Source organism: Pavona decussata, unplaced genomic scaffold, assembly GCF_977016875.1.
Source record: "Pavona decussata unplaced genomic scaffold, jaPavDecu1.1 SCAFFOLD_216, whole genome shotgun sequence".
NCBI lineage: Eukaryota > Metazoa > Cnidaria > Anthozoa > Scleractinia > Agariciidae > Pavona > Pavona decussata.
Window position 1 is genome coordinate 194,429 of NW_028145621.1, and position 24,245 is coordinate 218,673.

At 40.6% G+C, this 24,245-nt stretch overlaps 1 protein-coding gene across 1 annotated transcript in view; it reads left to right on the forward strand.

Moving 5' to 3' along the window:
* LOC146459787 (uncharacterized) overlaps nt 1-21,811 on the forward strand; it is a 71,826-nt gene extending 50,015 nt beyond the window's left edge. The window contains exons 4-14 of the mRNA XM_085088914.1: nt 270-1,750; nt 2,081-2,723; nt 3,082-3,621; nt 3,978-4,167; nt 4,815-8,166; nt 8,415-8,918; nt 9,515-9,732; nt 10,271-10,425; nt 20,123-20,568; nt 21,011-21,060; nt 21,372-21,811. Coding sequence (XP_084945040.1) covers nt 270-1,750; nt 2,081-2,723; nt 3,082-3,621; nt 3,978-4,167; nt 4,815-8,166; nt 8,415-8,918; nt 9,515-9,732; nt 10,271-10,425; nt 20,123-20,568; nt 21,011-21,049 — 7,568 coding nt within the window. The 3' untranslated portion in view covers nt 21,050-21,060; nt 21,372-21,811. The remainder of the gene's footprint in view (nt 1-269; nt 1,751-2,080; nt 2,724-3,081; nt 3,622-3,977; nt 4,168-4,814; nt 8,167-8,414; nt 8,919-9,514; nt 9,733-10,270; nt 10,426-20,122; nt 20,569-21,010; nt 21,061-21,371) is intronic.
* The last annotated feature ends 2,434 nt before the right edge of the window (nt 21,812-24,245 follow it).

The window sequence follows — 24,245 nt, forward strand, 5'->3', positions numbered from 1 at the left end:
AACCTATCACAGGGACTGGAATGTTTACTTTAACTACCAATTCTACATGTTTCTCTTCTATGAACATTATTTTTGCCACAAAAGAGCGAATTACGATAAATAAAGAAGCAAATTGTGTTTATTCTTTTGTCTCAATGTCAAGAAGGTTTAAAATGGACATTTTAAGGCAACGTTCTGTGTATTCGAGTAGATAATGTACTTCTACCACATGCTGGGATTTTGTAACTCATTCAATAGCAGAGGTGTTAAAAGGTTCGTTTTATTTTCAGGGGGTTGCCAGGTAAAAGAAATGACAGCTGCTGATCTGCAAACAAGTGTGTGGCACCCACTCGCTTCTCAAGACGGCTTGCAGTATTTCTTTACTGTCGAAGCAACAAATGGAGCCGGCCTTAAACAATCAGTCTCTTCTGACGATATAATAATCGATACTTCTCCACCTGTGATAAGTGATATTTACCACGGCGCTGAAAAAGCAGAGAAAAATGCGGCTCACGTGATGTCTCAAAGTGTTGGTGACCAGTTAGCATTCTGTTGGGATAAGCCGTATGACGACGAGAGTGGAATTTTGTCTGTTAAATGGTGCGCAGGTACCAGCAACAACTCCTGTGACATCATATCGTTGACGTCTGTAGATCCAGGAGATGATTGTGTGAGATATTTCATGTCTAAATCGCTGACGTCTGGTACGATTGTGTTCATAATGCTGCTAGTCACAAATGGCGCAGGAATAACATCTGAGGTCGTCACCTCACCCCTGTTAATTGATACCACACCGCCATCAGAAGGAAACGTGAACATTGGAAATACGGTCAAACTCAAGTATTTCAGAAAGGGGGATTTAATTAAAGCCGAATGGCGTGGTTTCGCTGACAATGAGAGTCGTTTGAGCCACTTCGAGTGGGCTATCTGTCAAGTCAGTGCGAAAGACATATGTATTAGCCCATATGTTAACGCTGGAGGTAAGACGACAGTGGAGATCGACACCTTGGGTCTAAGATATGGAGTTTCATATGCTGTCATTGTCCGAGCCTTTAATAAGGTTGGACTTTTTAGTGAAGCAGCTTCGAGTCAGTTTATTTTAGATGGTACGAAACCATCTGCTGGAACTATATACGATGGATTACAGGGACGAAAAGATATAGAATTTCAAAGCTCTACCACAGAAATGTCTGCAAACTGGTCGCCATTTACTGACAGGAATGGAGAGATAGCTGAGTACGAGATGTGTATAGGCATAGAAGTAAGAGCATGTGACGTAAGCGACTTTGTTAGTATTGGCATCAATCTTAAAGGAACAGTGTCAGGGTTAAGGCTGAAGCACAACGAAAAATTCTTTATTACCGTACGAGCAACAACCGAGTCCGGCTACAGCCAAACCGCAACATCTAATGGCGTCAGAGTTGATAGCACTCCAGCTGTAACAGGAGAAGTCAGAGACGGACAGACACTCGCGGACATCGACTACCAGGCAGATGACACGTACATCTATGCCAACTGGGACAACTTTCAGGATGAAGAATCAGACGTCACCGAGTACACATGGTGTGCCGGCACAGGAAAAGGAATATGTGACATTGTTCCAGAAACCAACGTTGGAGATCGCACTAGCGCTAAACAGCAGATTGAACCTGCACTTCCTGAAGGAATAGAAATCTTCGTTACTGTTACCACCTTTAACAATGCAGGCGCCTCTACCTCGTCTTCTTCAGATGGGTTCAAAGTGGATAAATCTGTTCCTATCCTCTCAAAGGTAACTAAAGTTGGCTAGAAATGTCTCCACTGTTGTCTTACGTCTAGACCACTTTACGATATTTATGTAAATATTATATTTAGGTATTAGCGGGAGTGTCAATAATTAATGTAAGGTGTTTTACTAGACTGATTTGAGCAATGCACTTTTCCTGTACTCTAAGAGCGTCGTGGGAAACAAGTTCTTGTAATATTTCATTTGTGTGGTGTCACGTTTTATCTTCAGGTCATTATATAACTTCTCAAGAGTGGAGGTTTGATTGTAAAAATGACGGGCTTAGGAGACTTTCTGATTTTGAATATTTTTCTGTTTACTCCTTATATTCACCAGGTCCTGGACTTGCAGCTGGGTTTGGGCGATTCTGATGTTGACTACCTCACCGCAAAGGAAGAGTATTGCGTTAGCTGGGATGCCATGGATGCTGAGAGTGGCATACTAACAAGCAATGTTTCTGTCTGCTCTGAATTGAACAAGAACGACTGCCCACTGCACAGCCTTGAAGTCGGCAACCAAACGTCTGTCTGCATGTCTGATATGGAATTTAAAGAAGGTATCCGGTATGTGACGAAGGTTAGCACTGAGAACAACGTTGGGCTATCCACAGAGTTCTTCTCAGATGGCTTTGTAATTGACACTACTCCACCTGTAATGGGTGAGGTTTTATACCCTGATAAGCCGAAGACAACCGACGAGGAGACTGCAGAAACATTCACACATTCTGAAATTATTGTCCAGTGGAATGGGTTCTGGGACAAAGAAAGCGGTATTCGGACCACTTATGTTTGTGTTGGTACTCAGCCAGGACAGTGTAACATCAAGAACTTTACAGATGCGAGAAATTCCACTTCGTACACCTTTGGAGACTTACCGCTTGTTCAAGGAAAGACGTACTTTGTCTCTGTCCAGGCTGAAAACAGAGCTGGTCTCAGAAGTGATGTGAAGACATCTGATGCGATTGTTGTTGACAAGACAGGTGCACAATTTCTCTCATGAGAAGATTGTTATTAGAGATTGTTACGATCTTGATAAACAGAGGCGCTGTTATAGATTCATACTTCGAACTGAGCCTTGTGATAATCAGGCAAAGAAAGAACATTACTTTGGCTTTGCGTTCTCCCTTTACTTTCTGAGATTCACACTAGTACTCGTAACAAAGAATTGTAGTTCCTTTGCTTTGCTTTCAACAGGGTGAAGAGCGTTCTGATCTTCCATTTTATTGTTGCATTAAAGATATCTCGGTCCGTAGCATTTGAGGAATAGAATACTCGTCCTGCTTGAATAACGCTAGGGTAATCAGCTAACTGCCTGTTTGTGAACTTTTGTATTGGCAGGACCTATTAATGGAGGTGGAATACAAGCTGGAAGTGAGAGGGGTGGCGACATTGATGTTCAAGAAAGCCGAAGCCATATTGCAGCTTACTGGAATGCCTTTGAAGATCTGGAAAGTGACGTCATGAAAGTCACGTGGTGTGCGGGACTGTCTTCAGGTGATTGTGACCTCTTGAAAGAGACACAACTGACGCCAGATAGCACGTCTGTCCGTAAGGTCCTAACGCAGCCAATTAAGAATGGCCAGCAATACTATATCACCGTGACTGCAACAAATACTGCCGGCGTGACAACTTCACTTACATCGAATGGCGTGACGGTTGACGATACTCCTCCAATTTCTGGTATCGTGATCGATGGAATTATCTCAGATGTGGATTACTTGAATGGCGAGGACGATATCAGTGCTAGCTGGTTTGGCTTTGAGGACTTAGAGTCCGGTATCGCGTCTTACGAAGTGGCCTTATGCGACACTAGGAACTTGTCATCCTGCCCGCAGCCCTTCGCTGGAGTTGGGAAAACAAAGAATGTCACTATCACAGGTACAAATATCATTCGCGGCAGTTACCCCTGGCAAGTGTGGGAAGTGTGGCGCGATATGTTCGTTAATTCGATCACAGTTATTGATATCCATCTCCTAATTTTTAGCAATTGGACTATTTAGGACATTTTGTGGGAAGTGTGGCGTGATATGTTTGTTAATTCGATCACAGTTATTGATGTCCATCTCCTAATTTTTAGCAATTGGACTATTTAGGACATTTTGTGGGAAGTGTGGCGTAATATGTTCGTTAATTCGATCACAGTTATTGATATCCATCTCCTTATTTTTAGCAATTAGTGGCGGCATCATATTCCCTATTTTAGCCTCTTATTTATTTACTTACCTTTTTAACAGGTCTAGACCTAGAAAGAGGTGTGAAATACATATTTATTGTAAGGGCAATCAACTACGCTGGACTTAATGTTAAGGCTGTTTCCAATGGATTTACAGTGGATTTTACTCCTCCGACGATTAGCAGTGCATGGATTGGAACTGACATTGAGAATGTTCCTTACCAGTCAGATTCTACCAGGATGGTTATAAGGTAAATGCCAACGCTATGTTCATACGATTCATATGAATACGGCTGTGGAAGAATCTCTTTTAGAGCACGCGGACGAAACAGGTTCTTTTCTGCCGAGAAAATTCCAAGTACAAACCGTAAGATCCGAGAATTGTGGCATGTGGAAATGTTAATTAAGGTTTCACATGTTAAACGCTCCAAATCCTTAGCGATAGGTGATGAAAGTTCCCGCCTTGTCTTCAACGATTCATATATTTTTAAAAAGCAAAGCAAAAGCTACCAAACTACGTGACGTTTCGTTTTATCCGGTAATGACATGTCATTGTTCACTTGACTCAGTTGATGTTTCCATAGGAAACATAGCATTTTTTCCCTTATAATGGAAAATTTTTGACCGTAAAAAGTTTACATTTTCCGTTCATTTTATAGTTTCTTAGAGCACAAATCTTAGCCCTAGTCCGAGGTTCAGTTACGATGTTTACCTTCACTTCAAAACTTCCATTAGTTATCCGAGCTTTTTGGATGGTAAAAGGAAAAGCCTTTGATAACCAATCACAAAGACGGGAACCGTGGTAAAAGTTAGGCTTGAATTGGAGTAGCATCCAACCATGGGCAGGTAAATGTAATGACCCAATTCAATATTCCTCCCATTTATCACTTTATTGCAGCTGGATTCCTTTCATCGACTTCGAAAGTGGTATAGAAAGATATGAAGTTTGTTTAACTTCTGCTGCACAAAACTGCACAGTCACCAGTTTCATTGATGTTGGTTTGAACACAAGCTACGCGATAGATGGTCTTAACCTAACACATGGAAAAACATACTACGCAATTGTGCGTGGTACAAATGGAATCAGACTCTCATCCGAGACGGCAACTAAAGGAACAATGATCGACTTGACGCCACCCTCTCTGAAGGATAATGAAGATTTGTTACCAAGGAGACCTCCTCCTACAAAACAACCACCCTCAACTAACATGACGTTCAACGCCTCGTCACCTCAAACAAGCAATCCGACATTGTCAAGAGTAAATCAAAGTATATCTCGAATCGCGTTCAGATGTTCCGAAGAACACCTAATGTCTAGCTGGGATAAGTTTGAAGATCTAGAGAGTGGAGTAGAAGAGTACAAATGGTGCGTTGGAACAGCAAAGGCTTCATGTGACGTGCTATCTTTAAGGTCTGTTAGATTGAGAACAAGGGATGCTGCTATTGTTCATAGACTTCGTTCAGGGGTAGTACTTTTCTCCACTGTATATGCTGTCAATAGAGTAAAGCTTAGACAGGAAATAGTATCAGATCCCTGCACCGTTATCACTGTGGCACCCAAGTTAGCTGACGTCATTGACATATCAAGACTCAATACGAGCAATCTCACTGACATTGACTGGAAAGCTACTGTCCGAAGTTTGTCACTGAGTTGGAAAGTCATAGGAAAATATCTAAATGAAGTCTCACGCTTGCGTGTTCAAGTAGCCGTGACGTCCCTATCTTCTAACCTTTCTGTACCAAGACTCATTGAAGACCAGTCCTGGGCCGGCGAGCCTCTTAAACAACCCTTTATGAACGTGCTGTCGTGGAAACGCAATGTTACGATTCAAAGCGTCCCTTTTCAATCTTGGAACCGTTATCGCGGCGTAGTAAGGGTCTGGAACGAGGGCGATATCTACTCCGAGGCTGCCAGCGATGGAGTGAAACTGGAGCCAAGTCCTCCACCGAAACGTGGTCTTACAATCCGAGACAAAGCTGCTGAAAAGGAACATTTACGCTGGTGGCCGAATCTGAGGGTTCCTCCTCTTAATCTGAGTAGAGTAGACCCTGACATAATATTTATATCATCTCCTGCGGATTTGAAGCTCGTGATCAGCAGTGGTGTCACAAATGAAACCTCTAACAAAACGGATTATATTTTCGATCATCATCTCTTTAGCCCAACGGCAGAATTTAAAATTGTTGTCAAGAAAGCTGTAAGTGGGGCGAATAATACGAACACAACCTTCCAGTCTAGAACAATGAAAGTCATCCCTGGTTTCTCTGACGTAGAGGGTCCTTGCTGTGCCAGAAAAGGAGCTGTGGCACCGTCAACATTAAGTGACACGCACTTCAAACCAGCGTTACCAACCGAAGACTTTGGTGTCTCTCTTGCGGTTTTACCGAATGAGAACGTGGCCATTGGATGTAAAGACAAGGTGATTATACAGTCCCTGAAAAGTCAAAGTGTTATCCAGTCTGTTGCGTCGGATAACCTCCTTGATCCAAGTGCAAGAGTTAAGATAGCCTCGCATAGAAACGGAACAGGTTTTCTGATCAATAGTAAAGTCCATCTCTACGAATATTTTGCAGGCAATAAGGACTTACATAAGACCATCGAAATCGGAAAATGCAAGAGCACTTCAAGTCCAGATTGCTCAAAAAATGAAACATGGGCGGATACCGTTGGTCAGGTGTTCGCTGTCAGTGACCACATAATTGCAGTAAATGGAAAAAATTCAACTTCAAATAACAGCGTCGTGGCTGTTTTCCGAAAGGCCGGTAAAGGGTGGACGTTTGAGCAAGCACTTGGGCAGGAAATGAAAGATCCACACTTTGGACAGTCAATAACTTTGAATAAACGTTTACTGGCCATAGCTTCCGGAGAGGGAAAGAATTGTTGTGTTTTTATTTACTCTTTACCAACACTGGTTCTTCTGAATACAGTCTGTGTAGCTGAATCTTCAAACCACACGGCACCGTTGTCGATACACCTTACTGAGACCGATGCGCTTGTGGTATTGTCCAGAACCCCAAGATTGCTGAAGGTATTCCAGATCAACTCCACATCACACTCCCACCAAGTGGTCTGCCACTACGATTCCTGGGGCTATAACGAAGAGCTAAGCGGAAACATTGATGTAAACGTACGAGAGGAAGGTTTTATTATTGCCCTCGGCATCCAAACGGGAGATAAAAGCGATGAAGGTGTAAAGTTACTGGGCTTTCAAGGAACTTACTCTGACAAAGCAGATCAAAAGGGAGAATCTAGTGAATGTGCCAACCTAGGAACAGTCCTCGCACGAAAAAGTGGATTACGAGTGGATGGGATGAGTACTCGAACATCAGTGTCGTTCAAAGGAAACAATATCTTATTTGGATTGCCCGGTGTCCTTACGTGGCCTAAAAATGATCAGTGGCTTAGCACGGGGAAATTGTTTATGGCAACATATTGTCCCTTGGATCACTTTCGCTCTAGAGCTTCTGGAGTAGACAGTTTACGTCCCATAACTTGCCTGCCTTGCAAAAAAGGAAGAAAATCATTTGGAGGCTTTGCCGAAACTTGTACGGTGTGCGCAGGACGAATTTGTTCCCCAATCAATGATTCGTCCATCTTCACGTCAGATATTTGTGATGACGTTTCTTGTGTTTCTACGTCGGTTGCAAATCTCAGCACAAATGGAATCAACCTTCACTTAAAGAATGGCTCGTTCTTCTTCCCAGGGTCCGAAAACGTCTACACCGTCGAGTTTATTGAAACTACACGAGCTGGCCAATCAACAGGTTCTCTTTCAGAATCGTTCGTTATCGACCCGACATCTCCCGAAGTTGGAGTCGTTTACGACGGACTCGGTAGTGACCAAAACATGAACTGTTCCCAGAATACGACATTTGGGGAGGACAGTCAGTGCTCCACTCGAAATTTTGAAGACACGGATGTGAATTTTACCAACAACACACGAGAGATTCACGCAAGATGGATTGACTTCTTGGATAACGAAAGTGGCATTGTAGAGTATTTCTGGTGTGTAGGAACTCAGCCGATGAAAGATGACATCCGGGTGTGCGAAAGTACCGGAATGAGACCAAACGGAAGTCATTATGGACTAACTTTACAGCATGGTGATTCCTATTACGTCACAGTTATTGCCTGCAATGGAGCCCGGATGTGCGCAGCTGTGCCCAGTGACGGTGTTACCATAGACACCACACCGCCTGACATGACATATGTCAGAGATGGAGTCATGGGGCCAGATATGGACTATCAGGTAGGGAGACTCGAGCTCTTGAGTTTGACAACATAGATGAGACATTATTTGCGCTATAAATCGAATGTCATTATCCATTCTTTCTCATATTTTTAACGTTGCGTTTAAAACCTAAATTTCGAAGTGAAGGAAAATGTGGCGTTCTTTAAACTAAATTTAATTATATTATTTGTCCAGCTCTTCGTGCGTTTAGGAACTATTCTTTGAGATCGTTAATTGGAAATCTTAATGTTTTGCATTGGTGGCAGGTTTTTTTGGATATTATTTTTGCCTACTATTCTGCGAGCGACCCAGACAGTGGAGTGACGTCATACGAAGTGGCATGGGGAACTGCGCCGGGTTTAGTTGATGTATCAGGCTTTCAAGAAGTCATGAACACTACAGTATGGCGCGCCAAACTCACAGATGGTGCTCTCGAGGCCGGGAAAAGGTACTACGCAACCGTGAGAGCAACAAATGGGGCTGGTCTGCAATCAGAAAGGCTATCTTCTAATGGCATCATAGTCGGAAAATCAGAATACGTCTTCGACAATTCTTCGACAGGGTCGTTTTTCTTCGATAGTGTCAATGTCAAAGACGATGGAACTCGCAAGGATGAAGGAGTAGGACAGACATACGGGACATTGAGTGTACCCAAGGGAGCTGTGAAAGAAGAAATGAAGCTGCGGTGTTACAGTTTGGACGAAACGACGCTAAGTTCCAACAAGACTGACGAGGGTCCTGTTAGTAATCCAACTAAGACAAGACCAAAGGTATAAAATAAGTACGAGGTACAGCGGGATTTAAAAATGAGTTATAACTGTTTGTTACCTAAACCTGACGGGATTAAACGATTCACATTAAAACATCTGGATAGAGAAGTAATGTGGCATTAAGGGTTTCAGGTGCTGCGTTGATTGGGAATGAAAACGAATGTTTGGTGTTATCAATAGAGTTAGGTAATTTGGACACCGTAAGAGATTCCTGACGTTTTGGGCGTTAGCCCTTCGTCAGAACGGATTCGTTCATCAACCAAACATTCGTAATGTGGCATTCCGTCTCTTGTTTTTTAAAGAATACAAAAACTAGCGCAAAAAACCAACCAGCTTCTGAACAAAATCGTCACACACTCTAGCCAGTTCTTCCTTTCCTGGTAGTACCAGTGTGCCCACTGCGAAAAGAAAACACTAAGTCCTGCTAAGCATGGAGAAGAAGAGTCATTATTATGGTGACAGGGGAGAGAGGAAGAGCCGCCCCTCTTGACGTAAAGTGGTATAAGGGCTTCCCCGTTGACCACGTTACTTTTGTATGTTCTTTTTATAATCATCGTCGTCATCATCATCATTATCATTTTTTTTTTTTGCGACAGCAATTTATGCTAGGAAACTACAGTTTCCAGATCAAAGCTTTGGATCCAGTGAACAACACTGTCCAAGAAGGATACCAGTTTGTTAAGCCAATCAAAATATCCATGTTCTATGATGTTGGCAACCTGGTACAAGCCAATCAAAAGCACGTTAACAACGAACTGACCAAGGAAGACGTAGATCCGGTGTTGTATCTTTGGGATCCAGAAAATGAAACCTGGTTAGTATGCTTTTCCTTATGGCTGAAATAATACGGATCTTGGTAGAACTGTGGTGAACTGCGAGCTGACTTATTTGTACGACAAGAATGACAATATGAGCATACCTCCTTTGTGGCCATACCCTCTTACAATTTTATATCGTTTGAATGCAAGGCCGTTAAGTTACATCAAACATTGGGGGAAAAACGATTTCCAACTTTACTTACAAAACATAGACCATGCAAGGGAAAATGAAAGGTCTATCCTGATAAGGAATATTGCTGGAATGCCTTCCTATCTAGATAACTCTTCTCTTGTACACGACTCCGATTACCACGTTCAACCTAAAAAAAAATTAAATAAGTAAATAAATAAACGTCTCACTGAAAATATGACATAAATTTCGTACCAGTCATCGAAACGTATAGAAACCAGTTCAAGTTTGTCTCTGGGATTATCGCCTGCATCCATGTTGGTGAAATATAGAGCCTCATGTTTTCTTCAATCACTGATTAGTTAGAAATTAACAACACTGCGGTCCATCCTCGTATCTTTTAGGTTTGACGCGGCCCTCACTTGTCCAGAACCTTGGAGTCACGTGAACCGTTCGATTAAGTTGCTGACAGTTAACGTATGCCACCTGACTCAATTTGCGTTTTTCTGGTCTTTCATTGCAAAACACGGCTTGGTCCTGTTCGACAAGAATCATTCAAGTAAGTAATAAAGATTGTGCATTTCAGACCATTCCTCCCCGAAAAGCTGGAATACTGGAGCACCTTAAACTACAGCGACCACAACTTAAATTTCGTTTCCTCCCAAATTTGGACTAACTCCCTATCGTTTTATAAATCACGGCTTAATGCAGTAGTGAAAGAAATTAAGCACTTGCTTCACAGTTCAAATTATAATTTACAAGCTACACTGCTTTCATCACTAAATACAAAATAAGGACAAATTATCTAGAGAACTACAAAGTACTCTCAGCTCTAAAACAATTTAGGAAAAAATGCTCCCCTGACCAAAATATCCCTCCCTTTAAAAAACTTGCCGAAAACCTCATTTCATCAAAGAAAGTCGGCCAAAAAAATACCAATATATTGTCAGAAGAAAGGCATTCACGCCAGTGAAAAGTCAAGGAAAGTGACTTTCTGAAGATGTAATTTCAAACGTATAAGTGAACTGCGAAAATGCTTACAAGCTTCTCTTCCTATGTACTGTGGAACAAAACTAAGAGTCTTTCAGTTTAAGTTTATTCATGAAATGCAATCAAAGGGCAAGTGCATGGATACAGTGTGTTTGAAAAACCGCTAGACAAAACCGTAGCCACTGAAGATGTTTTTAAATCCGTTACACGAAACGCTACAATCAAATTCCAGTTGTTTTTACTCACTCGTGTTACAAAAAGTGAATTTGTTGTGCCCTTTTCTAAAAATGAGTATGGATTGTTCCATTTCATCATAAGTTTAAGGGTTGCTCTCCTACACTATAAATGTTATGACGCCTACCCCCGGGACAATTGCCCGGGCGATGTACACTGCAAGATCATGTTAGTCGTGTTTATGAATATTCAAAATTGTCATTGTCTAGCCAAATGCTCTTCTGTGATAACTTATGTCTTCTTCGCTAGCCGAGCCTTACCTTTGTTCTGTCCATGGTCTTTCCTTTGTTTCAATGCCAACCATTTTGCATAATTAGCACGCGCCAATCCCTTAGCAGAAGAATACGTCTCTCGTTCTTTTGTCTTCGCAATTGTCTGGTCTCCCTTTCGTTGGTGGCCCTTAGCAATTGCTTCCTTTTGTCCCTTGCTTTGCGCAACTTTCTTTTTTCCTCTATTTAACTTTCGCGCGACTTTCATGGCATGATCAATCACATTTTCGGAAGGACGCGCTTTCCTCTCGTTCCCTCTAAACAGTACCGTAATACAATTCCGCAATCGCGGTTCAGATGACTTGTATGTGTGCCCGCGCTTCCATACAGCGATACTCATTATCCAAATTCGAATAGGCAGCAGTTTATTACAAAACAATAGAAAACATTTGCTGGGAAAGCTTTGTTCCGGAAGTGAATGTACGACAAATAGATCTAAAGGATGGCAATTAGTTTGTGAGCTTTGTGCACGGGACATAGAGGAGTCCCATCTAACGGTATTGAGGCTAACATTTTCTTCACCGTGCAATTGCAGCGAAATTCGCGCAAATCGATGTTGTTGATTCATTACAAAACAAAGTAAGTGGCCAAACAAAGCGTCACACGATCGACGACGCGTACCTTTTATATGGGTATATATTTATATTTTTGATCGGCGTGATCAATTTGCGATGCAATCACACGGCACCTCTCATTAGACGGTACGTACATAAGCACCGGCATGCGGCAGGCTTATGTAGTTCGAATTTATTTTCGCCATCTTGTTATATGAGTAGTAATACGGTAATTTTGTGTCGAGTTACGATATTCAAAAATCACTGTCCAGATCGCAAAGAAAGAAGTGAGAATAACATGAGCCGTTCGTTCATTGTATGACATATTGAATGAGATAACAGACACCTTAGGGAACCACAAAGATTTAATCCCTGCGTGAAGTCGTAGTTGCAGTAGACTTCACTTGTGTCCCCTCATGTGCGCAGCAGGGATCTCCTTCTTCACCTCGCCCGACGTACATGTCGGCCACTCTGTGGCATTTGGGTAGGTAGGGATAGGCTGCGTTCAAAAATGACTTCTTAACTGAACTCCTTACAACACTAGTACGATCACTGCATCCACCTTTCTCTTCAAACGTCTGGTAGACTCTTTCCTCAGCTTCTACTTCAGAGATCTTAGCTCTTAGGCTGAATTGCTTTTGATCTTGTTTCAATTGTAACTGCCTTCGTTTCAATTCTAAACCGTCATTCAAAACTTGTACACGAGCCATTAAAGCTGCCTTTCTAGCTGTGGCCTTGAACCTCGCACTGGATGCGGTAGTCGAAGAGGACTTCTTTGTACTCTGACTAGCTTGGCTAATGCTATCTTCTAGATCTACATTGTCTTCTAAGCAATCACTTGACAGGTCTAATGCACATGCCACACTCACGCGGTGCTCTGCCAATTTTAATACCTCGCTGCAATTGTACTCAGCTTCAACATAATGCGTTTGGGCCCGGGGAACCTCTTCCGATATACCAGCCCCCTCCAACAAGTCTATAAGTTTAACATTACAATAAAACAAATTTCCAAGAGCAGCCCTAACCTCTTTAATCCTTCTCCGGACACGATCGACACTCGCTCCCTTGTCTGAAAAAGCTGAAAAAATACGAAATGAAACAGCTCGCAAACCGGGCATAAACAAATACAGAAATACTTACAACCGGCTGAAATAAGCGGTAAAAATGTAAACTCACATATATTTGGGCATCCTGCCGCCTGTCTCTCCAAATCGAGTCATAAAAAGCGAACAAACTACGCTACATAGCAAAGGTACAAACTGCCCGAAGCACATGGTCTCACAAAAAAACATCGCGTGACCCACACAAGGGAGGTACGGAAGGGCGCATGACAACAAACTGTCCCTAAGACAGTAAGGCAGACTGAAACGCATTTATTCTTTTTGTACTTTTTTTCTTTCTTTATGTAATTAGATTTTATTGATCTTAGTATTTTTGCAGTTTTGTAATCTGCAGTTATTGTAATTGTTAGCTATCATTTGGCCTTTTTTACTGCATTGTCATTGTATTATTTTGTGGTGTTGTAAAGTATTACATTGTAAATAAAAAACACACAGCATTGTAAAAAAATACAGATTATGCTACAATTGACGGATTTAGTATGATCTTCTTACTTAGTAAAGTTATCAAATCGGCGAAGTGTCCCATCACCTCGCAGCCTTTCACGGGGTTTGTGTACCCTAAGATGGCATGCCACTTCTTATCAGAGTTAACCTAACATTTTGCTCGATTTTCCTAACTGTTCGCTGGGACAAATTCGTAGACCTGAGAAGAAATAGGAATTGTGAAAAACGTTTCTTGTCAAAGAAAACCACTCGGCATGCCGCCTCCCCCTCGAAGCAATACTAGTCGAAAAAAGTCTGTTTATCTTCCGATATATGTTAACTTCTCATCGAACAGATAATTGCCTGTATTTTCCATATCAGAACGCCTTGAAATTGTAAAAATTTCTTTTTTTTTTTTTTTTAATACTCAACTTTATTTCAATTCTACGTCATGTTAACATTCCTTTCATTTAAGTATTTTTTTTTTACATTTATATTTGATGAGTGATAACACATATGTATATATGCAAAGTAAAACAAACGTACAAACAGTATTATATACAGCTGTTTCGACAAAGGTTGTCGAAAAAAAGCACAAAAGCGTACGCAACAATGCCAAAAGGTAATCCGGGAAATACCCCGGCAATAAATTTCAAGAAAAGCTCAGAATCCATAATGCTTCGACCGTACAGCGAAGACTTGAGATGGCGGGCAATATGGATTCTGGGCTTTTCTTGAAATTTATTGGGTATTTCACAGACTACCGTTCGGCATTGTCGCGTACGCTTTGACGCTTTTTTGGACAACCTTTGTGGAAACAGCTGTATACAGCCGAGGAAAATTAAAAGATTACAATTTACATGCACTGTCAAAAACACACACACTCTCTCTCTCTCTCTCTCTCTCTCTCTCTCTCTCTCTCTCTCTCTCTCTCTCTCTCTCTCTCTCTCTCTCTCTCTCTCTCTCTCTCTCTCTCTCTCTCTCTCTCTCTCTCTCTCTCTCTAGAAATTAGATCATAAACATCATGCTAACTAATTCTGTTAAAAATTAAAAATCGTATAAAAGTTATTCTAAAGGACTAATCGAGATATGCTCTTTTAAAAAGGAGAGTCTTAAGTTTCCGTTTAAAAATGTTAAGACTGTGTTCCTTCCTGAGTTCTAGAGGTAGTCCATTCCACAATCGAGGAGCCGCAGTAGCGAAGGCTCGGTCCCCGAGGGTGGGCAGCGTTTTAACTGCCAGTGGTTTGAGCGTATAGTTATCATTGGATCTCAAACCATAACTGGAGTTCGGCTTCAATGTGATTAAGTCCCGTATATATTTTGGGGCGGTGCCATGGAGAGCTTTATATGTGATTAAAATTATTTTGAAATAAATTCTATGTTTAATATTTAGCCAATGAAGTTCAGTTAATAATGGGGTGATATGACAGTATCTAGGAGCTCTAAAAATTAGTCTTGCCGCTGAATTCTGTAGGCGTTGTAGTTTATAAACAAGGCTGTTTGGTAGCCCATACAACAGAGAATTGCAATAATCCAAGCGACTAGTGACGAATGCTTCTACGGAAGGCTACTTAGACGCAAAAAAACCTAATAGCTACAATTACGATTGCTTGTACTTCAATTAGAGCATTGATCAACTACCTATAACACTGATTAACTTTTTCCATTTTTTTAAATGATAAGTTAATTTATCTCTTTTCCTGGCAATATGGAGCTCAATAGAATAAACTCTCTTCGTTTTGGCAATGAACCCCTTTTAAGGAAGGCTTGGCGTTTTGGCATTTCCGAGAATAAATATAGTATTTACCCAACAAGAGAATATGATTGATTACAGGAAAAGAGTAGGTGCTCGATGGATTCGTCCTCTTTTTGGCAGAAAGTACATAGCGGTGATTGCGTAATGCCAAACTGAAAGAGCTTTTCATTTGTAAAAACAATTCGATTTAGAACTTTGTACTGAAATTCTCTTGATTTAGAGTCCATGGACGAGCAGAAGGATAAAGAATAGACCTTCTCCCAATCGACAGCAGAGTGTGGGTATTTGTCAGACAATTTCTTTTGAGCAGTAGGCACTTCCTGCTTCTTCCCTGGAACTGGCGATAAATTTGTTTAGAAGAGACATCAAAAATTTTTAAAGAACTCCCATCAACAGTGATGGTGGGAACATCTGGAACTGGAAAAACTATTGGTAGAAATGAAGCTTCTTTTATTATCGTGCGCCAATGAACTGGGATGGAGTCAATGATACTCATCACAAAAAAACGTTGCTCAGGATTGAGCAGTAGATTCGTAAAGCTAAATGCTGTACCGTTACCCGAGATTAAATCCCCTAATTTTAAGAGGCCAATGGTAAAAAGATCCCTTCTAAAAAACGATTTTTTGTCAACACAAAGAAACTTATTGTTCCATACAATTTGATTCGCAACCTCTTGAAACGAAAGTGGTGTATTGTTGTTCATATCAGACCAGGAATCGAAGCACTTTTCATAGAAGGGCGGCAATGTTACTCTTAACTTGGTAGTATCGAAATTGCAATGAAGTACAAATTTACCACCCACAGATAACAGACGTTCATCGAGGAAGAACTTCCAAGGACTAGGATAATCTTCCAAATATTTCTTTAAACAGGAAACACGTTTTGTACAAATCATTGAGTCAATATCGAGCATGTTTAAGCCACCACTCTCAATGGTGGAGGTGAGAACATTTCTTTTAACTTTATCTTTGCCATTCCAGATGAAATTGAAGAAAATGGAATTCGCATTTTTTATAAGTTCTTTAGAAATAGGTATTGCTGATGCCCTGAACATAAATTTGGGAATCGCGAAGGTTTTAACTATCTGTATCCTCCCTAAAAGTGACAAGCCTCTCCATTTCCATAGATTTAAAGATTTCTTTATCGCCTTTAAAGTTTCCCTAAAATTTAAGTCGTCCCTTTCTTTATCGTTACCACCGAAATAGATTCCCAGAATTTTTATAACATTGCGAAGGTTGTGCATGTTAGATAAATCTTCCCATATAGAACTGTCACCAAAGGCTAAGGCTTCTGTCTTCTCATGATTGACTTTCAACCCCGAGCACTCCCCAAAGTCGTCGAGGAGGCGAAATAGGCTGGTATAAGACCTTTTGTCTTTCAGAAAACATGTCATATCGTCAGCGAATAAGTTGAGCTTTACATTAACTTCACCAATTTTAAAGCCTTGAATGGAATCGTCGTTTCTTATCCTAATCGCCAAGACCTCTAATGCGATTATAAAAAGATAAGGAGAGAGAGGGTCACCTTGTCTTACCCCTCTTCCTAATGAGAAAGGCCCTGTTGAAAAACCATTGTTCATCACACAACTTGAGGCATTTTTATACAGCACGCGTATCCACTGGATAAAACTAGGTCCTAAATTAAATTCGTGTAATATTCTTATTAAATAATTGAAATTAAGAGTGTCAAAAGCTTTCTCAAAGTCAACGGCTACTAAAATTCCAGACAAGCCTTTCTGTTTAGTATGCTCTATTACATCTTCTATCGTTCTGATCGCATCGAAAATCGTTCTTCCTTTGACAAACGCATTCTGATTGTAGTGAATAATTTCAGGAAGAGTCTTTTCCAAACGTTTTGCTAGAGCTTTTGACGCTATTTTCGCATCCACATTTATAAGAGATATTGGACGCCAGTTCTTTATCAATCTTTTATCCTTCCCTTTCTTTTCAATTAAGGTTATAATAGCCTGTTTCTGTGAATTAGAAAGTTCTCCATACTCAAATGCATGATTTAAACTATCGACTAGCAATGCTCCAATAAGAGGCCAAAAGGCAATATAGAACTCTACAGTTAAACCGTCATTTCCTGGAGATTTATTCTTTTGGAAAGACCTCAACACATTATAGCACTCTCCATATCCTAGTTTTCCTTCGCAAATATTTCTCAGATTTTCAGGCAATTTTGGAATTTGATTTGATTTGCTAATAAATGTAGATATGGCATCCGAGTTTGCACAACTATTTCCATCATAAAGACTCGAGTAATAAGACTCTAATTCATTCATAATTTTTTGGGGGTCGTGTGTCAATGATCCCTCACTTGTAAAAACTTTTCTTACGCTGGTTTTCTTTTTATTAGAATTTTCAAGATTGAGAAAGTATTTATTGTTCCTCTCACCCATTTCGTACCAAGTCGCACGAGAGCGTATGATAGCTCCCTGTGTAATAAAGTCGTACAAGTTCTCATATTCTGCTTCTAGAGATTCCAGTTCCTCAAAATTTTGAGGAGGGGTCCTTGTCACATTTATGAGAGCATTCTTTTATACATTCCTCAACCTCTTGCAATTTTGCTTTTCTTTCGCGAGCTTTACTTTTACTATACTCAATAGTACACTGACGTATTCTATATTTAACTAAATCCCACAGAACTCGTTTATCCAAAACCTCCTTAAATTCCTCTAACCAAACATTATAATTTGCGCTAATTAGTTGACAGTAATCTGAATCGGTATCAATGTCCACTTGCAGACAATCGCTGACCAGCCAGTAATCTAGACGTCTTTGGATAATTGGTGTTTTTTGGCGCCATGTAAGCCTTGTATCGGTAGGATTGCGAATGCGCCAAATATCTATTAAGTCGTGTTCTACACACATTTCTTCGACAAATTTAGCAGACTCTTTCCTCTTCTTGTTCCCTCCCCGCCCGTCTAAAACCTCGTCAAGAGTTACGTTAAAAACGCCTCCGACAATGAGATATGAATCACATTCTGCTGTCAAAGACTTAATTTCTTCTGAAATATTTTGAAAATATTGAATTTGCTCGCTGCACTTATTTGGAGCGTAAATATTCAGAAGACAATAACGCGAATCCTGTATAATTGCGTCCAACGTAATGAAACGGCCTTCAGGGTCTGTCTTAATTGTTTGCAAATTAAAATCCAAATTGTTCTTTACAAGCACCAAAACTCCTTTGTTATGGCATGTTCCATGAGAAAAAAACAAATCACCCCTCCACTGTTTCTTCCAAATATTTTCCACGTCACGAGTACTATAAGTTTCCTGCAAGAAACAAATTTCCGCGCCAGATTTACTGAGCCAATTGAATATGGCTTTCCGCTTTTCAAAGGTACGAATCCCTCGAACATTTAAGGACAATAATTTAAAATTAACATTGCTAGGCCCCATGTGACTGAGAGAAAAAGACAATAGTACAATGGAAAAAGCTGAACAAAAAAAAAACAGTTTTGTTTAAAAAATACTAATGAAGTAACAATGACAACTAAGAATTGAGGATGTAAATCAGATTTTGACACGTCCAAATAGCCATCAGCGAAAACAAGAGAAAAAAACGCAAACAGAAACAATATACGTAAACAATTGCACAAGGAAACAAAATTTAAATTTAAATTTAAGAGGGCAACAAAGAAAAATATCCCGAGTGCTGCCCTTGAGAGTGGAACTCGTATCGAATAAGAAAGCCTGACCAGTCTTGGCCGCTTAATCAGCTAGGCCGGTAAAGGCTCCACTGCACCTTATTATAGTATTATAATAGAGTAGACTGAAACGCAGCTTATCTAAAGAATAATTCTAAATAGCATAATATTCAAACAATAAACAGTTCAAAGTTTATGAAACAACCTTTCCGTTAATTATTAGCTTGTCGGGTTCTGATTTACTAAAGGATACCCTTAGCCCTTTCTCCTTGGCTTCTTTGAGCTTTGGCATCTTCTTGCGCCTCTTCTCGATTATTATTTGTGGAAAATCTTGAAGTATCATATATTCAGTGTCTTTTAGTTCGAAGCCTTGGCTGAGAATTCTTTCTCGATCTTGGAACCGCAAAAAGCGTGCAAGAATTGGCCTGGGTTTACCATTGATGGACTTACCGACCCGGTGTACGCGCTGGATCTCTATAGTGTTACTTGGGTCATGGAAGCCGAGCGCCGTTTCCAAAAAATGGTTTAGGACCGTCCTTGTGTCAAGGGCTTCACCGCCTTCTACAGCGTTGACTTCTTTCTCTGGAATGCCAAAGAACTTCAGGTTTTCACGCCGACTGTACGATTCAAGATAGAGATGCTTCATGTGTAGCTCGTTGATCTGCTTTTCCTTTTCCGTGAGTTTACCTCGCAGCGCGGATACTTCGTCATTTAAATTAGTGAGCCCAGCGTCCATTGTGTCGATCTTCGAATCCATCTTGCGTGTCTCACTTTCCAATTTCTCCACAGTCGTTTCTGTCCTGGCAAGTCTAGAAGAAATGTCCCTCAAGATAGATCAATGGCATCCAGTTTCTCTCGTTTCTTTAGAGTCATATCCAGTACTGGTTTAATGTCCTGGTTATCCGGTGTGTTTGTCATATCGCGAACCGTTTCTTCTTCGATCTCAGCGACTTCAATTTCACACCTTCCGAGGTCGCTTTTCTTAGTTTTGGAACGTTTATCTTTCGGTGAACTCGATTCTGTGGAACTCGTACTACTTCTCTCGGATCTAGTGCGCTTTGATGATATATTTGTCTTTTCCATTAAAAGGCTACGCTCAAAAATTAAAAAAAGGCCGCGTCGGGGCGGAGCCTTGCAAGACACGACTATTTGGCAGCCATGCTCGTTCCATGCTCGTTTCTCTACGTTACATTGCTGTTGAATTATATTGCCAATGATTATGGTGTTCACTCATAACTTATTTTTCCTTTCTGATAGTGTACGATTCAGATGGGGACATCAGAGTAAAGCGGGGACAAAAAGTTACTAAACTGGAAATTACCGTTCGCCGATCCAAAGGTTCCCAAGGTGACATCACAGTGCATTGGTCTCTGTATCACACTGATGACTCGTCAGAGAGCGCTGATCTTATATGGCCATCATCTGGGACAGTGTCCATGACTGACGGCCAGTGGAGTGAATCGTTCATTGTAAATGTCGCCAACAACAGAAAGGAAGTGCCCGAAAGCGTGGTCTTTGTGCAACTCGAAGATGCCACGGGTGGGGCTTTGTTAGCTTCCAGGGACGAGACAACCGCAATGATCGTGATTGCTTCGAACATGAGGAACGACCATGGTGCGTTGATTATCACTGAGGTCAGCGTTTGTGATTGCACTACTAACAGTTTCCGTTGTCGTGAATGCACAAAGAAGGAAAAGAAGACGGTAAGTATCGGGTATTTAAGATTTGCAAAACCATATAAACTTACACCGAACACGCTAAGATAAGAACAGAAACATGAAGAGTGTATCATCCAATCAATGGCTCATAACTTTTCAAAGTTTCCGGAAGAAATTCATGCATCCTTGTCCATTTTCCCATCTGAATTTTAGTTTCACCAAAAACTTTTTGTCAATCTATAAGATAGGTGTGGGCCTAAGCAGAGTACCACGGGCAAAACAGATACCGTCATTCTTCATTTATCGTCATGTGGCATCAGATGACGGCCTTGCCACAATGCAGTGAGCATTGGTAAAAATTACTAGACCCTTTGCTTACGTCATCGTCAAAGAAAGAACGCCTCAGTTTAACTTGCATTGCGTGCTATCTTGTACAATACTGGTTATTGCATTAGAAAAAGACTCAGTTTTCATTGTCTGTTTTCAGAGTTATCAGGCAGAAACAGGCACCAAACCAAGAATTTGAGATGTCACCTCGTAAGTAGAGATGTTCTTCAACTTGTATTGCAAAAAAGCAATCTGCCGCCTTTTTAATGTGAGCAAAGTGTTAAAATTTATAATCAACGCTAAGGTTTTCTATCTCTCTCTCAGTTTCTGTTATAATATTTAATTGTCATGCGTCCTAGTGTGATCGATATCGGATGAGTAAACTTCCTCAGCAAAAACGCAGGAAATATTTTGCATGAAGTCTCCTCCTATTGCCTTAGTGTCGTATGCAGAATTGCTTCCAAGTAAGAGAATTTATGTGCTCAAGATTTGACTAACCCACTCCCCGTTTTGTTTTTTAGTTCTTTCTCATAGGACTGGAACTGGTCATGAGGCTGCACGATCCTGAAGACCCTGAAAACAATGCTTTTGACTAAAAGAGAAGTTAAAAACGTTTACCTTTGCTTGATAAAAGGCACATTACTCATCTTTAATTATAGTGAAGTTAAGGTTGTAGTTTTGGCAAAAGCGATAATAACAGTTTAGGTTTGAGTGAATTGAACTAACACCTAAGATATAGCCAAACGCTTACATAAATGCATGGCAATCATTTGCTAGTGTTTATAGTGTACGTCCGTACGCTGGCGTGACACTCGGTAACATTTATAATCAGTAAAGTGATGATATTTTACCTAAACTTGGACTAAAAGGCTGCATGCTATTTACATGGCCTTTTCGTAGTTATAGTATTTTTAAAACCGTTAAGTTTTCATTTCAATTTATACCATGATTACCAAGGCAATTACAACATAGAGCAAGCAAGCTAGAATAAATAATTGTTTTTGGAGCCTGTAGCTGTTGAAGGCATAAAGTTAAGCTGCTTTGTTCGTATTTTTAGCATTAAACTTGTTTGGTAACATTGTACAGCTAATTTTGTATCAGTATCTCATGTTTTGAGTAAAAAAGTTTTTAAATATATCTTTGCACTATTATGGAATCCATTTTTCTTGACGAATGTCACGTTCGAATGTAGTTTATAGGTAAAACTGCAGGATTTAAGTCCACTCTTGGCCTGTGGTACGCGCTCCAGAGGCGAATGGCGCCAAGAATTGATGTGTGTGATAAAGAGCCAATAGTCAATAGTAGGGACCTTACTAAGCCTTTCAATAACATGCGTACTCTAAAGCTTAAGATTCAACTAGCCGTTACCGTTTTCGCTGCCGTCAATCGCTGAGGTGGACCTCAGTAGGAAAACTAAACGTTTGGCTCAACGGAGTCCAAAGGTCATATTGCTGTTCTGTGATTGCCGGTTTCGATCCACCTTGTCGGTTTCTGTATAATTCTCCATAATTCTCTCCACCTAATGACTTTTTCACAAGCGGACATACTTGTGCTCCTAGTTGAACACTATCTATCAGACAAAAAAAGATAAGAGACTGCTTTCTGGAATGTTTGATGTAGCTAACAGAACTACCTGTTCCTGGGATAATGGTCTAACCCATGTGAACGAACCCGGTATTTTGGAAGGGAGCTCTCGGGGAGATCACGGACACATGTACATTGCCTGACTGCGCAAGTTCAACATTTGCATTCAAAGATTTTTCCCAGGGATTGATGGATCTTCAGGACGACTTTTCCGTATGTCCACTCCCTCCCCCCCTCCCTCCATTCCTCCCTCTCTCCCTCCCTCCCTCCCTCACTTCCCACATTTAACTACATGTCCAATATAGATAAACGGATGAGGTCTGTTAAAACAACTTTACAATACGATGTGTACAGACTGTAAAAGTAGAAGTCGGTCCGTTAATGATATGTACCTCGTTAATCGTTATTGCCAGTGAACGTTTTACGATCCATACTGTCTGCACAGCTACGGACTGTAAAAGAAAAATTCGTTCTGATCTCGGTCCGTTAATAATATACATTTGTCATTTTGACCATCCTTAGTACTTAAAGTCGCTCACTATTTTCCCTTATCTCCTTTAATTTCATTTAACCGATCACCGATTTGTTGTTGTTCACTACCTATAAAAAGGCTGACGTCGTGCAACCAAGTTGTAGTTTACTATGGTTAAGGCGTACATGGGACCGCTACGATTTTTCGCACTGAGGCATACATTCTTCACGAATCCGAATTATTTATAAAAATCAAGCGATAATAATCAAACTGGCGGGAAAACTTGAACTGCTGACGCATCAACAGCTTTTACCGATTCCAGCGCATTTTGCGAGATTCAGCGCATTCTGGAGAAAGCTCGCAAATGCGAGATTTTTGCTAAGTTTCTCCTACTAATCCTGATTGAGATTTAACGTAAGCATCATGTAGAATTATGAGAGGTCCCTTAGTCTACATGATGTTCAAATAATCCCAACAGCGTTAAACAGGGTCCCGCACTATAAAAGGGATAGCTCATACTTTTGTCACATAGCTGACCGCTTCAACGTCACATTAGGGATAGCGAACATAGTGAGCAAGCAGGAAGTTACCGTTGTGGAACCGATATTTCAAGAGATAAAGCCAAATATGTGTGTTGAAAAAATAGCCTAAGCTATTAAAAGAACATTTTGAATTTAACAATTTAAAAGCAAATTAGCAAATCTCTAACTTTTTCACGAGGTTAATTCACAGATAAATTTCAAATTTATTCTATCAATATTCTATTGCATCTTGCCGCATGGATTCTGCGATGTTCACAACTCAGTGTCTACGATGAAATGACCGGCGGCTTGGTTATGCCAAGGTTGCTTTTATGTCGCTGGTCCGTCTTCAATGTTCAAATATCTCTGTGCGTTATTGTTTGACACTTCCCTGTCCTGGTTCTTTAACAAAAAATAAAGACGAGACATTACTCGCACTGTTATATTATACATGACCACTGTAGCAAAGTGATAGAGCGTTTTGAAGAAGTGTACAGCTTTACACGCTTTACTTCGTCAAATCATGTAAGTGGCACCCGTAGTCCATCAGCTAAAAGTTGTATGGCTCCCTTAAGAGGAACAAACGAAACTTAGCTAATCTTAACCTTTGACTATTAAGCAACGTAAAAATGTATGATAGTTCTAATGCTTTGTGAAGCATAATAGCGTGATATTCATATCTAATACTAAAGAAAAGATTTATTTTTATTTTTCAGCCCGATTCTCAGCTGCATTGTAGGCACACAAACCTCTAGTTTATTCATAAATCACCAGCAGGGGGGTGGGAGGGGGAAGGGCTGGCAGCGAGGCCTGGAACC